Raw genomic sequence first — 16,800 nt, forward strand, 5'->3', positions numbered from 1 at the left:
ATAAAACAATGTTCTGTCTGTTTTGTTTTAGAGTTAGAAAGTATAGCAAATGTCAATTAAATACAGAAATTATCGGAAAAAAATATCAAACTACTTTAATCATGTCGGAATATTCTTGCATTCTTATCATGTTTCTATATGTTTTTATACTGTGTATACATTATGCAAAAAATTAAAAATAGATACTTACTTTGTTTACTTATACAAAATCTTATTCACAAAGTGAATGGGAATGGGCAGCAGGCAAAGCCTATTTTATGTCCCCGCAATCGAAGATTCGGGGGTTATATGGCTTTTGTCCTCTCCGTTCATCTGTCTATCTTTCTGTTTGTTTGTCTGCAAACACTTTAACGGTGCACATAACTTTTGAGTGGGTGGGGCTATGGCTTAAGTATTTCACAGGAATATTCCTTGTGACAAGACCTTTCTTCTGGTACCACCAAATTTGACCTCTTGACCTTTCCTACCTCTTAATGTGTCCAGGAGTTTGCTTTTTCTTGATTAGATCTTCTTTTAATTTATTTTATATACGAGATTGGTCAATATTTGTTATTTTCACCTTAAAATCTGTTGAGTATTAATTGAATCTGACATTAAAAATCGGCGTTTTAATGAAATGCATTAAAAGACATAATAGATAATGAGTCATCATGATAAAATTGTCGTTTTGGTGCACATAATTTGTAATTGTCAGAACATTGGTTTCTCTCGTCTTTCTTGTGTCAAGATGCATTAGAACATGTAGAATAATAGGCGTTTAAATCTGGAAAAATAATAAAAAGGAGTAAGATTTCTGCTCAGTGCCGCTGAGAATCATTTTTTTTTACTTTGTGAAAAAAAAGAAGACAATGATATACTGAGATTGTTTTCCTACTTTAAAATATTAGGTAAAGTATTCATTTAATCGATGTTATTACATTGGTAAAGGAGTAATATTGTTGGGTACTATATTTATCTACTGACTACATACCATCAGACCCTTTTTCTTCTCTCCTTGGGTTTGTTTCCTCCAGTTCAATGTATGTTTTGATACCCTTACTCTTGATTTCTTCATACTCATTACTTCTAAAATTGAAAATAATTCATAAAAATGTTTTGTCATTGAAGGTGAAATACAATAATTGCTGTTTTATAAAGTTAAATACGTGCGGTTCCAAATTGGCAGTCACATCTGCAAAAGAAGAAGAAATTAAGAAAAGCAATACGTGATGAAAATGTTCAGTAGTAACATTTTTTGTCCTAATTCAATAATTCAAATAAGATGTACTTTTGTACTTTTGATATAACATTGATTTATGATAGTATAAAATGTACCTTTTGATATTACATGGTACTGGTGGGCTTCCAAACCATCATCAGTTTGGGTTTCATACTTTGTCTGTTCACTGAAATATTACAAGGAGAATCTGCTATACTTTTATTGTATATACTCCATGACATGATCATTGCACTAGAAAAGATAACGTTACATTTGACTATAGAAAATGTTAACTAAGCTTGATGTTTTCAGATTTTCATTTTCTGGAAATAAAGATATGTCTTAATATTGAAAAAAGTTACACCAATGTAACAAAAACTTCAATGTTTTATAGTGCTGTAAATTAAGCTGCACCTGAATTTTGTTGTCTTCGACATTTTGGGATGATTATCCACTGACTGTTCCTCCAACTGAAGCAGCGACACTAGGAGATGATTGACCTTCAAAGAACCATAGAAATTGAAAGGAGAAATATACTTTTCGTTATCATTTAATGCTTTGATAGTGTTAAATTCTCAAGTCTACATTTAATATCTTTGCATTTTTCTATTTTTATATTTTCTTTGTTATCAAAAATAAACTGTTCTAATAATAAAATATAATACAATACACCACTGCACAAGTTATATTGTATAGCACTGACATGGTCGAATGGCTGAATGAATGCAAAAAATAACAAAGCCTTATTGCTTACTGGTATAAAAAAAAAAACATCCCCAATAACGCTTCAAATATGATTTGCCTCCGAAGTAAAAATGTAAAAGCAGCTCTTTGAACATGGGTTTGCAGGAAATAAAGACCATCCTTATAGGTCAATAAAATCTAAATCGATACTGTACATCCATCTCAATTCTTTTCACATACCTTAAAGGACACCGTCAACATTATATTAAAGATGAAAATGGCTACTGCTTAGTATATTTGGTACTAGACGAGATGGAGAAGATATTATGACAAATTTACTGACACAGAAAGGTTGTGATGGAAGGATATTTAGCAGAAACTTCTGCAAATTTGCAGATTTATAAATTTTGAAACTTGAGGCTCACATACTTTTACTCGGAGACCATTTTCCGTTATGATTTTGCTAAGAAGATTTAAAATACGTCTCAATTGATACTTTTAAAGCAAGTTTTTTTACCTTACCTCAACAAACTTTGCCGAAAAATTGATGTGTTAAAGAAGCCAAGATAAAATTTACACCATTTATTGCCCAAAAATGACATATTTTGACCAATATGAACGTCACTGAATTTATCTTTTCTTATTTTTAACTACTCGATACTTGTGACTGAAAAGCGCTTAAGTGGTTTGATAAAAGATATTTTTGTATTGTCTGCTTAGTTTTTAATGCCCCAAATGTTATTTTTAGTGCAAAAAGGTCACACAAAAATCTACGCGTTTTAATTTCCAAGATTTTTTCAATGATAAATATTCTTCAAACTATTTTACGTTAAAATTTTTATATCTATTGTCATAGTTACATCTGATTAAAATAAAATAAAGGTTAAAGTTATTAACCAAAGCATTGAAATGTAAGTGCAAAAAGGTCAACTTAATTGTACCGTAGATAAGCAAGATGCACACTGGCCCCTTTTTTCGATTTAGTGTCACACTATATGAGTACCTATCCAAAATATACTTCTAAAAAATCCTTGATTTAACAAATTTCACGAGTGAAATTCTGTAAAACCAATTTTTATTCGCGTGCGAGAAATTTTTTCAAAGTTCGCGAGAACCTCTACATCGCGAACATTTCTCGCCGCGAACCCGTCCTTAAAGTGTATGTGTCTATTAACAACAGATCCAAAAAGGCTTGATTGCGAAAATAAATCGTCGCAAACTAGTTTTTTCCAAGTAAATCGCGAAATAATGTCGTCGCGAATAAAAGTTGGTTTACAGTACCTTAAGTATTTTTATGTTAAAGTATCTGGAAATATTAATATACCTTTAGTTCCATTTTTTTTTCATGATTCATACAATTTAAATGTTACAATTCATACATAATAGTAATAGCGGATGGAAATAACATACATTGTACGCGTATACGAGGGTTGTTCGAAAAGTTCGTTGACTTCTGTCCTCTTCAAAGCAACTTCATTTCCAAGTAGCAATAAGTTTTACTTTTCTCTAGGTATGGATACTACCAGACTTTATTCGGATGATGGATCGGACGTACATTTCCAGATGAGTGACCGGTTTTTGGGGGTAGGTTCATTTCCCTGTTGCTGTTAACTCTACCTTGACCATACTTGCATAATGCTGCATCTAGGGATGGACACTGCTATGCTTGCTTCAGATGCAAGATCTTACCTACATTGTCTGGATGAGTTTACAGATTTCTTTGTAAGAGCTGGTCCTTTCTCAAGTAATTATAAGTTCTATAAAGTTCAAAAGAGACTTGCATTGATGCAAATCAACTAAAAAGAAAGCTGGTGTGAGATTTGCTTTAATTAAGGTAAAATTATAGAGATTAGCTTTGTTATCTTTGATAGAGTCTTAAGGAGCTCGGTTTTCACAAGATTTTCAAATTTGAGTGAAGTTTCTCTTTCATTCTAAGATGTTGCGTACTAAAGAAAAACATATTTTTACTGAAAACATTTTTTTTCTCATTATTAATTTTTAATTTAAAAAAAAACATTATTTCATAATGCACTACAGTATATAATTGGTTTTAAATAAAATGTCACATTGACTTTACATCATTTGTTGTGGAAAAGGTGTTAAAATGCTTGGAAACTTTGTGAAAATTAGTCTTTCAATGAACTAGCAACAAAAACTAAAAGTGTACATTGAAATAATAATTAAGTACATGCTAAAATAAAGGTCTCAAACAGCTTTCAGCTATTTTCAAAATAGCTTGTTTCATGTCTCTACTTCTTTTAAATTAGTTAGTAATATCATTTTAGCCAGTTCAGCAATACCAAATGTTAAAAAAATGTTGAAGTAAATAAAAAAAAATTCAAGAATCATGATTCATATAAAAAACATTTAATGAATAGCTACGTTCATTTCTTTGATAAAACCCTTCAAATTGGTTGAAATACATGTACCAGTCAATATAAAATTGTTACTTTTGCATATTTCAAACATGATATAGCATATTTTTAAAATGATTACCAATGGGGGAAATTATTACTACTCAGATTCGTTGCTCTATTATATATCTGGCATCTGCTTTTAATGTCAAGTCAGAGTATAATTAAATAAGCAGAGCAGCCAATGGAAACGGGATGAGACAAGATTAACTTTGTACGGTAAAAATACATATAGCAAACACACTAATAACAAATTAACACTTACAGAGAAGTGATTTTCATTTCTCATAACTTAAAAATATCTTGTAAACTGAACGAATATAACGATTTAACCTTATAAGGAAACACTTTGTTATAGGAACGTTATACTGTTCTGAATCAAGTCAAGTTTAAAAACTAAAACTATATTTTAACAACAATCAATGCCAGCATGAAATTATCCTTCCATTGCCATGCTTATGCCTTGAATTGTACACAAAATGCAGAACAATGTCTGTCATACCTTAGAACAAAAAAGGATTGAGGATCAGCCACCTTCCGTTCACTGAGTTCAAGATCAAACATTCATCCCCATGAACCCACCCCGCCTTTCTGAGGAAATCCGAAATGAGTAAGTTAAAACTTCTTTGTTTAATCAAATCAACATCCTATGAATGGTAGTAGTGGTAATAGTTAAGCAATTAAAACAGCTCGCTATCCATTCAAACCATAGGTTTCCTTATTTTGAAAAAAAAATATTTGACTGGTACTTGATCTGAAATTATCCTTTGCCACCTATACATCAGTTCACAGGCACGTAGCATCGTTTTTGAAAGGGGGGGGGGGGCAAGCACGTAGCACCGTTTTTGAAAGTGGGGGGGGGGGGCAACCAGATAATTTTTTTACTTACCTGAAACAGTTAACAAGCAAAAAAAAAATTGCCCAAAATCGAAAATCCTATTTCGTGTGTGGGAGGGGTGGTGGTGGGTGGTGGTGGGGATGGGGATGGGGGGGGGGGGGGGTAGTGGCTTACTTTTTTCTAGGGCAATATCCTTTCACTTACAATTTGTTGCAATGCAATACTACATTTCCTAGATATTATTAGACTGTGGTAAGAAGGGGGGGCAACCAATCTTTCAATAGACATTTTCAATAGTAAAGGTAATGTTGGGAAAAAAGGCTCTGCTCCCCCCCCCCCCACACCTGTTGCTACGTGCCTGAGTTTACTTGTCAAAAGAACTCAAGTTTGGTTATTGCCATAATATCCCGTATTCTCATCAGTGTAGCAGTTTGTATTCCATGGTATGGTGTTTGTCTAAGAGATTGTTGGTATGAGAAAATAGCAGACTGAAAGTCCCCCATGATCTGTTGACAAATCCCTAGGATCTGCCATGAAATGTCTTTGAATAATGGATAAACAAACACATTCTGGTCATCATGGACTAAGGTTTGTATATTATTGAGAGCTCTTTGTGCTCGCATTGTGTCGGTATGGATGGAGCATAAGATTTCTAGCATGTATGACAAAACCAATACGGGGATGCGCATAATAGTTTTACGATGATATTCAGCCTGTTCTTCTTGTATTAATTCATTCATGTAATTGAAAGAATAATAAAGGTCGATGTGGTTTCCCATAATCATCGATTCTATTGCCAAAAAATACTGTCCTCCTGTAGGATCACGAATTTTCCCTGTAAACATATTGAAATATATCTCATTCATCTGCACCAACTTGGCTTTAGTCTTCTCTATAATTGAAAGTGTTTTTATGTATCTAGATGTCCGATAATAATACATGGCTAAGTACAACGTGTCAGTAATTCGGCCAAACTTCGCTGCTAGTCTCAGCATATGACAGGACATTTGGTCAATTTTATACACCAATTTGTTTGCGCCACTGTTAGTCCATCTGTCATAGGGTCTGATGGTGGGACTGTGAAGCAAACAAGCTATTCCCTTCTCATATAATTCATACAGTCTGCAGAATAAAATCTGTTTTGCATCACCATATATGCTACTCAGAAACATATTGTTTTCTGGAATAAAATAATTAGGGACTGTGAAGCAAACAAGCTATTCCCTTCTCATACAATTCATACAGTCTGCAGAATAAAATCTGTTTTGCATCACCATATATGCTACTCAGAAACATATTGTTTTCTGGAATAAAATAATTAGGACAAACTCCCTCGTACACCCACTTAAGGAGAAGTTTAAAGCAGACCCAGAAACCCCCCAGAAGATTTTGTGGACACCAGTTAGGTATTGTATTTTGTTGAATTACCCAGAAAAGAGATGTCTTGCTGTGATATGAACATAGTAATTTATCCTGGACAGCACTGTTGATTATTTCTTTTAAAAAAAATTTGAGCAAACCATAAGTTAGGAATTGACAGTGGTTCATTGAATATACTAGTTTTTGTTCTGCTTGAGAAAAAGAAATTCTCCACTCATGGTCCTTATGATGTCCTAATTTTTGTCCTATAGCTACAAGGCAACATCCACGTTGTATTATATCATGAATAAGTTGAGGCTGGGGCCAAAAGTGACTTCTGCCTATCCATGAGGAGGCAGATGGAGGCCAAAATTTGCAATGAAAACACATGGCTATATCAAGTTCTCTGTTTCCAAGGTAGCCACTTAAACAGGGTCCATGTTCATACATGTAGGTATCTTTACATGTATTTCCTTTTGAGGCCAGATGTGCCAATAAAAGTTGTTTATATTTAGAACTGGATACATAAAAATTGTTATTCATTTTGAACCCAATCAGCAAAGGATTTAGTAATACGGTTGTAAGTGCGGCTATCATATTTTTTGATAAATCAAACCTAAGTAAAGTGTATCCAGGAGGGCTTTCAGAATTGTCACACAAAAAGAGAAACCTTCTGCCTAACTCAAGATTGTGAGCTTGAACTTCATTCCAAACTACATAAGATCTGTTGGAATATAGCATTATATCCACATCTGATTCCTCCATTCTGAATCCTTCCCGATGACTTCCACTTATTATCATACTGAATGAATAAACTGATGTTCTTTCTCGATTGTTAAAAAAAGTATCTGTGATGTCCGCTATGTCTCTTCTAATGGTGATCTGTGTAGGAGTCCCCACTTTACGACAGAGTCCAGTAAACACAGACTCTGACATACGCCGTATTCGTGACTCACTGGAAGAAATTAAAGAAAATCTTAACATGCATGTGACCGGCCAGCAGGGGATGCTCTCTCGTCCATGGCAATTGATCCCACTCCTGATGTTTCAGAGGTCCATGTTTGCTCTGCTCCTATTTTGTATTGATTTATGGTCTTTGAGATTGAATATTGTTCGTTATCTCCACATCCTTCTTCATCCTCCATATATTGCATACATATGCTCAGCGTAGTTCTTTAATGATATTTTATGCATTTAGTATTATCTATTAAGTTTTCAGAGAAATACCGGTATTGCATGATCTAACTAATTGTCACGATGATTAAATTTTAAGATATGCATGCATTTCTTGCCCTTTTAAAAAAGTTTAATTTTGTCATGTTTCTAAATTTCTTAAAATTTTATATTATTAACATTTTACATTATCATTAAACTTATCTTAACCATTTAATCCAAAACAAAAATCAGTTGTTTAGCCAGAAAAAACAATCAAAATTCAGGCGCAGATCCGGGAATTTTTTCCGGGGGTGGTCAACCCCAGTTCCCCTTACCCCCACCCCACCCCCACCCCCGGACATTCACTGACAAGAAAAGAATAAAACATGGGGTAGCCACCTTTTTCAAATGACTTTAAAGAGGGCTAAATACTTCAAAGGAGGCTAAATACTAAAAAGGGGTAAATGATGTCCATGGTTTTCCATGTCGGAGAGGGCAACCAAAAGTTATTTAAAAGTTGGCTTAATCTTTTTTTTTCATTTTGCAAATTGATTTAACATAAATATAAATTCTAATTTATTTAGGTATTTTATCAATATTATACTTACACCAGTGTTGAAAGGTAGCAAGCCATTTCTAAGGAAAAAGCTACTTGAAAGTAGGTGAAATATGGAGTAGATCAGTCATTACAATGTTTTATTTTGTCTGAAATATAAGTGTTTGAGGAAGGAACTTAAACGGAAGGAATCCTTTCAAGTATTTCGAGATTATTTTAACTATCAGATCATGGTTTTGTTAAAAAAAAAAAGGAAACGTCATAAAATACGTAATATACATGATGATTTCAAAGTTTTAACCAATAATGGAACATGAAATTTGTGTTTGTTTTCATTAGAATTGATACTGCTCTTGTTTTGTATATTTGTTTAATGGACGTTGAGATTGAATACTGTTCGTTATTTCCATATCCTTACGTAAGCGATCATATATATATCAAAAGATATTATTCTTCAATACACATTATTTGCCCTCATTTAAAAACTTTGATGGAGAAATCTTTAATTATGACGGTTGTCCAAAAAAGTGAATTTTTGAAATATATTAAACTAAGCATAAAAAATTATCATTTTTCAGCTCACCCAAATTGTTCTGATCACAAATTTGTCTTCTAACTGTTCGTCTGTATGTCAGTATTTTTTTTTTCAAAATGCCACTTCTCTTATGATTTTAATTTGATTTCAATATAACTTAGCACACATAGTCTACAATAATATATGAAATATATGGAGATAACAAACAGTATTCAAGCTCAAAAGTCCAATAAACAATAAAAATAAGAGCAGGGCAAACACAGATCTCTAAAACATCAGAGATGGGATTAGGTGCCATAGAGGAATGAGTATTACCTGCCGACCGGTCACACCTGACGTGTGCTCCTTGTCAGGGTCAGGAAATAGCTGAAAATCTGTCGACAATTCAATATGTATATAATGGTCTTACAATTTATATGAAAAAGTCAGTCAGCATTTGATTCAATGATAAATTGTATTTGCTGACAAGGTCATTGTATAAAACATAGACCTTACGAAATGATGACTTCAAACGAGACTGCTGATATTCTAGTCTCATCAACTTGTCTGTCATTAACATCATTTTAGAAATTCTACATACGTAGAGCATGCTCTAGCGTTTTGAATAGACTGAGAGGTATACATGTGTTGAAGGTATATTGCTGCATGAGTGAGCGATTGAAAAGTTAAAGTCATCTCGTTTATCATAAAACTTGGTTGTTAGAATACCATTGGCGTCTTTTCCAACTAAAATATCCAAATATGAAACAAATATTTCAGAATAGCAAATGTCTCTTCTTTTAACATATAAGATTTTGGAAAAATTCTCTTCATATGAATACAAAATAAGTCTGCTAATAACGGGACACTATCGGTACTTTTGGGAAATCTGATATATTACTGGAAAATCTTATCTCCAAAAACAACATGATAGAAAATGTCAATAAGACATATCGTTCATACTGGACTTTTAAAACTTGTTCTAGACTTTCCACAGATTATGTACATGTTTTGGGGTGCTTGATAAAACAATACGTAAAAAAGCTTGTAAAAAAGCTTGTCACAATTAGATATGATATAACCTGCTATTTGTTTCAGACCGAGTCGATGAGAAAATTAATCTCTGAAGAAGGCCTCTCCTCCCTTTACATCTTGTTCTGCTGCCTACTTAGGTTCTCTGATGAAAACAATCAACATCTAGCGGAGAAATTCTCAGGAAAGTGTTCCCAAAAAGTGCAGGGGTTTCACTTGCCTCAGAAAAAGACTGAACAGGATTTTTACGCAATGGTCAGTTCAGTTGATAAGGAAATGTTGTAGATGTAGACAATTCTTTCTAAAAAGACAAAAATTTAAAATTCTTAATTTTGTAGATAATATTTATGTACAGTGGTAAATATGTATGCCTCAAATACATTACTGTTTGCAAAAAATTGGTTTTCAAAAATTCAATACAATCATAATGCAATCAATTATTAATAATCTATGTTTGATTGTAATACATGAAGACTTTTCTATCTTTATTTCAGTTAAATTATGCTTCCTGTGTGCGTGACTTAATAGATAAAAGTGATACAATGTGATATTTCTCCAGTCAACTCTGACCATATCCGTTACAGACAATGTCAGTCAGCTGAGCGACTCGTATAACTCAGTTCACATTTCTCCTCTCTTCTGGAGAATGATGTTCTTCTGAAGGTTATGTTTAAATTTTCCTGTTAATTTTTTAAAAATGTATTTCTGTAATGTTCAGGTTCCTATGAGGAAAAAAATGCATCCAAAAAAATATTGTCCTTCCAAACCAGAGTAAGTATCTAGGACAAAATTATACTAGTCAATTTTAAAAGGAAATTTTTTTTAAACATTGTAAAATTTGTCAGATACAGGTAATTATAAAAGCATTCATGGGGATCAGATAAACATACCCATCCATTATTTACTCTGACAAACCATCTTTAGAAAATTGTTTGTTGGCCCTCTCCGTACCAACTGATTAAAAAGGACCTGACTAAAAATTCTCTAGGAAACAACCATTTTTTTCTATTTCTAACACGTATATTTACAAGTTTATATGTCTTTGGTCAGAGACCAGAAGAGCTAAAGCGATAGTAAGATGTCTGTCGTCCGTCCATCTGTCTATTTGTCTGTAAACAGTTTCAAAAAATTCTACTCGTCTCACGATTTATGTATAAATTCAGTATAACTTGGCACACTTGTAGACTACACTAAGATGCATAATTTACTACATCGGTCATCCATGAACGGGTTTGCTATGGAAACTCAAATAAAAATTTCTGTGAAATTCCTTTAAAACGCTACCCCTCCCACAATTTTGGTCTGATATCAATATAATTTGGCTACACTAAGATACATTACATAGTGCATTGGTTTTTGATTTCCTTGAACTGTGTTATTAATAACATGACAGAATTTTTTGTAAAATTCTTTTAAAAGGCTCCTTTATAAGGCTCTTCCCCGACAATTCTGGTATGATTTTAATATACTAGTAATTTGGCATACAAGTAGACTACACTATGAAACATAAAATTAATGCATCTATTTTTGTTTTTGAAGAACGATGTTGCCATGGTTACTAAAAATAGAAAATTCTGTAAAAATTCCTTGTAAACAATATTTTGGCCTGATTTTAATGTAACTTGGTGCACAAGTTGACTACACTAGATACACGATTTAATGCATCGATTTTTGATTTCAATGAACGGTTTGCCATGGTTAATATATTTTTTGTAAAATTCCTTGAAAACGCAAATCATCCTGTACAAGTCAATAAGCACACAGAAATACAAAAAAATAGGTAATATACATGATTATTAGCACACGGCATTAGCCCAAACATGGTTTGAATACCAGGTATCAACAGATTGTTTGAATTTGTGTGTGTGTATATAAGTGAACAAAAATCAAATATTTAAGAAAGAAAATGATCAGGAAGGAGTTAAGACAATTAAATTTTGCTTTGTGCTAGAGCATAATTATGATTTTTAAAAATGCAAAAAGATATTGTCTAAAATGCCAGTAATTCTGTGAGGGAACTCTCATTAGGTGTATATTCCAAAAATCCAAGCAGATCTTTTTTGGTAATGAATTGGCCATTCTTTCTAGCATAAAGAAACTATCCTCCGCCATTTACAAAACACGGACAGATCACGATATCACGGATGCACGGAAATAAAAAAATAGGCCTAGTACAAATCAAGGATTGTTTTTCCCTCGGATGATAAATTCGTCCCTGCAGCTCCGTACATTAAAAAATAAACCTGTCATCATGAAAATACCGTGAGATCCATATAAATAACAAGAGATGTTTGTGAAACACTTATGGCCCCTCCCCCAAATTGGAATTTTTCCATGTTTGAATGTTATAACTCTGTCAAAAATGGCGGGATTGTACCCAAAACAAAAAAAAACATGATCTAGATATTTATCTGATAAAGCTGTATACCAATTTTCATTTCAGCATGTGCAATCTCTGCGAAGAAAATGAACGGAAATTGCAAGTTATTGGAATTTTTCCAAGTCCAAGGGGTATAACTCTGTCAAAAATGGCGAGATCGAGCCCAAAACAAGATTTGACCTAGATATTCATCCCGTAAATCTGTATATAATATATAATTTCAGTATGATGGTGTATGGTATATTACATGGACCGACAGACCCACAGATCGACAGACAGCAGAAAAGCAAGGGTACCTGTAAAGTGCGAAACGAAATAGAAACGAAACGAAACGAACTGAAACGAAACGAAATCTGCCGAAACGAAACGAAATCTGCCGAAACGAAACGAAACTTACCGAAACGAAACGAAATCACGACGAAACGAAACGAAACCTATCGAAACGAAACGAAACAAAACTTTCAAAATGTTTGGGTTTTTTTTCAAATCAAGGTACATGTATATAATTTATATAATATAATATATTATATATATATTTATCAAAGTACTGAAAGTACTGAAAAGCGGTTAGCATGCTTTCATCTAATATGTACCGAAAAAGTGCATAAAATGATGATATTTAAGTATGCATATCTTTGTCCAATGTCATCAGAGAAGAAAAACCCAGACATTCTGTTTTTGTAATACTTTACTCAATAGTAAAACCAATAACATTCCAAACTGATGTCACAGATGGATGCAATCTTATTAAAATTAGATGTTCCGAATCCGCTACTGCTTCTCAAACATCTAACAACATCCTATTTGGGTTCATGTAAGAGTGAATCTTCGATTAGGCAAAGAAAATGGTTCCTCCGAAATCCTGCCTAATAGTTGAAATTGGTTTCTTGTTTTCACCACCCAACCAAAACACCTGAGGAGTTTTGTAGTAAAAAGATATGCATTGCAAAGGTTGTGTTATGTGTGACGTGTGGGGTATCTTGTATAGTTTGTGCTCTTTCAATTGCATTATTCACGTTTAGATGCCAGACTGCAGAAGATACATGAAATTTATTTCAAAATTACTTGTATTCAACGTAAGACAGTATCAATAATGATGATATGTAGCCGTGGAATTAATTTGAGAACTGTTTACCGAGGCTTGAATCTACATGGCCAAAGTGTTTGCTTTTACTTGTACATGTATTCATAATTGAAAGGTCGTTCTTGTGTGACCCCGAATGGGATGTTAGATGTTTCAGAAGCGGTAGCGGATTTGGAACATTTAAATAAATCTTAATAAGATTGAAATGCATGTTTCAAAATTTAAACATCTTCAGTTTGAAAGACAGGAAGTGCATTTTTAAAAATTCTCTCTTGATGGCATCCAATTGTTCTCTGGATAAAAAAATTTTGTTGATGTTGAAAATTTCATTGTCTTTTATTTTCTATTGAATCTGAAATTAGGTAATTGTAAAGCCTACTATTACAAACAACTAAAAAATTGACAAGTTAAATTCTTTAGATTAATGGATTTGGAGAAGTGTAGATCTACAGCTGGCTAGTCAGAGAAAAAAAGATGGCTGAGGAGAGACTTTGTAAATGAATTGATATCAGAGAGATTCAGTTGTGTAGACTCATCGCGGCAATATAATTAACTTGTTAACGAGGGATGCTTACTATTTCTAGGCAACGGATCCCACCTCTTGAACTTTCAGGAGTCAGCTTTTCTTCTAAAATCGATCATTGATCATTCTGTATTTTGATACAGATACTGAATACTTCCTTTAGTAATATTATAAACTACTACTTCTACGGGAAGACTGGCGAGTAAACAAGATTATCAAGCTTTATGAAATATATTTTATTGACTTTTCAAACAAGTAAATGTTCGAATAAAGTAAATGGTATATGAGAATCATTTGAAAGAAGTTTTGCACAAGATAAGGCACAATATCTAGATAAGGACATATAAGGTGCTTTTATCATATACTCTTCATGCAATATTGTTCTCAAATAAAACATGAAAAGGAAAGTTGTGTAATCAATCAATACTAGTATTTAAAAATTCAAATGTACATTAAAAATCAGTGTAACTTAAGAAGCTACCAGTGTCACTTTCTTCAATATGTCGGTTAAACAATATACACTGATTTGTTTTCTATCAATGTGCCTCTAAACACCTGTATTTTAATTTTATTCTTCTCAAACGTTTAAAACAATAATCGACAAATTGGACAAATTCAAATTATAAAAGTATTTTCACAGCTAATACGTTCCCTAGGAATTGATCAAATTTTCAAAACTTATAAATAAGCATTAAGTATATATTTTAAATTTTTGCTAATTGCCAAAATTTTTCATACCTCATTCTTCTGTGAAAATAATATCGGTTGATTTTTAGAAGAGGATCACAATGCTGATTAAAATTAATATATATTTCTCCATTTTTTTTTTCAAAATTGATTTTACTACTTTAAGTGCTCCATTATTTTTTTTACAAAACTAATAGTAAGTAATCCCTTATGATCGATTGTTATAAATTATCAAAGACGGAGTAGCGAATTTATCCCTGGGAGCAGAGCTTTTATAATCTGTTTATTAGACAGAGAAGAAAAGAGAAGAAAAACAAACGTTTCATACTGGAGGTTTCCATAAAACGTTACAAAAAGTGTAAAACTTACAGATGCGTTCGGTGTTTTTATAAAAGCGCTTTTCAAGTATTAACTTAATTAAATAAATGGTGTTTCTTAATACTTTGGCAAGGAAAATCAAACTCGATCGAGAGATTTGCTGATGTTTTTGCAGCCTGTAATAACCTCCAACCTGCTGTATAATAAACTTTCAAAAATAAACTAACAGTTGCCAGAAATCGCGATCGCGCGATACACATGTAAAAAGGACCAAATTCTCAGTTCTTAAAAGTAAGTGTTGTAAGTATTGTCAATGCTTTGGCAAATATACTAATAAGAATTCGATATAATCGTTATAATAGCCACTCTTCATACACAGCACTTACTTCGTTAGTACGAAGTGATATAGTAGGGACTGGCTTTAGTCAGACTTCACAGCATATTGTCAATCTCTTACCAGGGGGCGTATTACGCCGACAGTATACAAATCATTTGCTGAAGTTACCGTTGTCGATAGGTAGGTCCTTGTGGAAGTTTCCGGTTTTGGTTGCAGAAGGATAAGGTTACGAGCGATAAAGCGATGCCGATAGGTAGCGCCTTATGGAGGTTTCCGGTTGCCGACACATGCCATATAGCGGCTAGCGAAGCTAACCGCTTAATAATATATAACGTGTAACTGCATGTGGACTTTTTTTTTACTTGAAATAAAACATATATATATGGTTCAAGCACTTGTTAATATAAAATTTTAAATTATTGATAAATTTTGCTTCCTTCTTAGTCTAATGATGTATTTACATTGTTTACCAGCTGCAAATATGCACGAGCGTACTATGCATGTATAATTTCAATATGTGCAGTATTTTCTAATTTTTATATCTTACTCTTATTTTCAGTCCTTATTTATCTAGATACAATATATCTATCAAAATTGATGATGTTACATGTAAAGGCTCGTTTATGTACGGGTCGAAATAAAGTCACTGTACTGTTGTGTTGTATTGCGAATGTCTTAAAACATAGGATAAAACAGCGACTTAGAGTATTTAGTAATCCATTCCGAGGTGTCTGATTTTATTGTTCAGTTATACATGTAACTACAACCGGAATCTTGTGTATCCTTTCTACGTACAAACAGTTATTGAGGTAATTTTCGCGGAAGAAATGAGTGGTTTGCAATAAAGATGTCGAAAATGATTTAACTGGAAAGAAAGATTCTCTGAAAGCAAACGATGTCAATTTTAAGTAAGTAAATTATTCAGTAAGATATTAATAAAATGTGAAATGAGTGTTGGTAACGGGAGGGGGGGGTGTTACCCCCCCCCTCCACTTTTTTTTTTTTTTTTTTTTTGGCAAAGATATATATTATATGGGCATTAACCTTTATGTTGGTGAACCCCCCTCTTAATATCCTTCCGATGCGTACACCTTTGTATGAGCTTGAAGCGAAGCCTGTGGTGCTTGAACAATATAAATTTCATAAAAAGTAAATTATTTTAGACAATATAATCATTCTGAAAGTTTTGTTTCGTTTCGTTTCGGCAGGTTTCGTTTAGATTTTGTTTCGTTTCGTCTTGATTTCGTTTCGTTTCGTTTTGGTAGATTTCGTTTCGTTTCGGCAGATTTCGTTTCGTTTCAGTTCGTTTCGTTTCGTTTCGTTTCTATTTCGTTTCGCACTTTACAGGTACCCATAAATATTTGTATTTGTAAAAAAAATAATAATCTTACACTTTTTTGAATAAAGCCGAGAAAGGATTTTAGTTTTAAAAAATGAATCTAGTGATACAGTTTGTTGGAGATAGCTGAAAATTTTTGCAAACACCTTAATTATGCAAAAAAAAAAAGAGTTAAAAATATGTATGAAATATATACACTGATATAGGTAAAGTAAAACATCTGGTATATTACACCCCCCCCCCCCACTTCCCCTATATTTATTGTACATGTACTTGCAAAGTCAAGTACGGAAGCCCGTTGGTGACACGTATGAAAAATATTTCATCTGGCGGCCGCCACTTATTAATTGGCGGCCTCCACATATATATCTGGCGGCCGCTA

The 16,800-nt window shown here is 33.0% G+C and overlaps 1 protein-coding gene across 1 annotated transcript; it reads right to left on the reverse strand.

Moving 5' to 3' along the window:
- Positions 1-555: 555 nt before the first annotated feature.
- LOC134239937 (uncharacterized) lies at positions 556-2,143 on the reverse strand. Its single transcript, XM_062722067.1, has 6 exons — positions 2,123-2,143; positions 1,613-1,698; positions 1,315-1,385; positions 1,150-1,171; positions 971-1,065; positions 556-763 (listed from the first exon to the last, which is right to left on the reverse strand). Exons 1-6 carry the CDS (start codon positions 2,141-2,143, stop codon positions 723-725), a joined length of 336 nt encoding a protein of 111 aa, XP_062578051.1. The 3' UTR covers positions 556-722.
- Between the last annotated feature and the right edge of the window lie 14,657 nt (positions 2,144-16,800).

The sequence above is a fragment of the Saccostrea cucullata genome, unplaced genomic scaffold, assembly GCF_032062105.1.
Source record: "Saccostrea cucullata isolate Sc308-1 unplaced genomic scaffold, CSIRO_AGI_Scuc_v1 ctg1104, whole genome shotgun sequence".
NCBI classification, from domain to species: domain Eukaryota; kingdom Metazoa; phylum Mollusca; class Bivalvia; order Ostreida; family Ostreidae; genus Saccostrea; species Saccostrea cuccullata.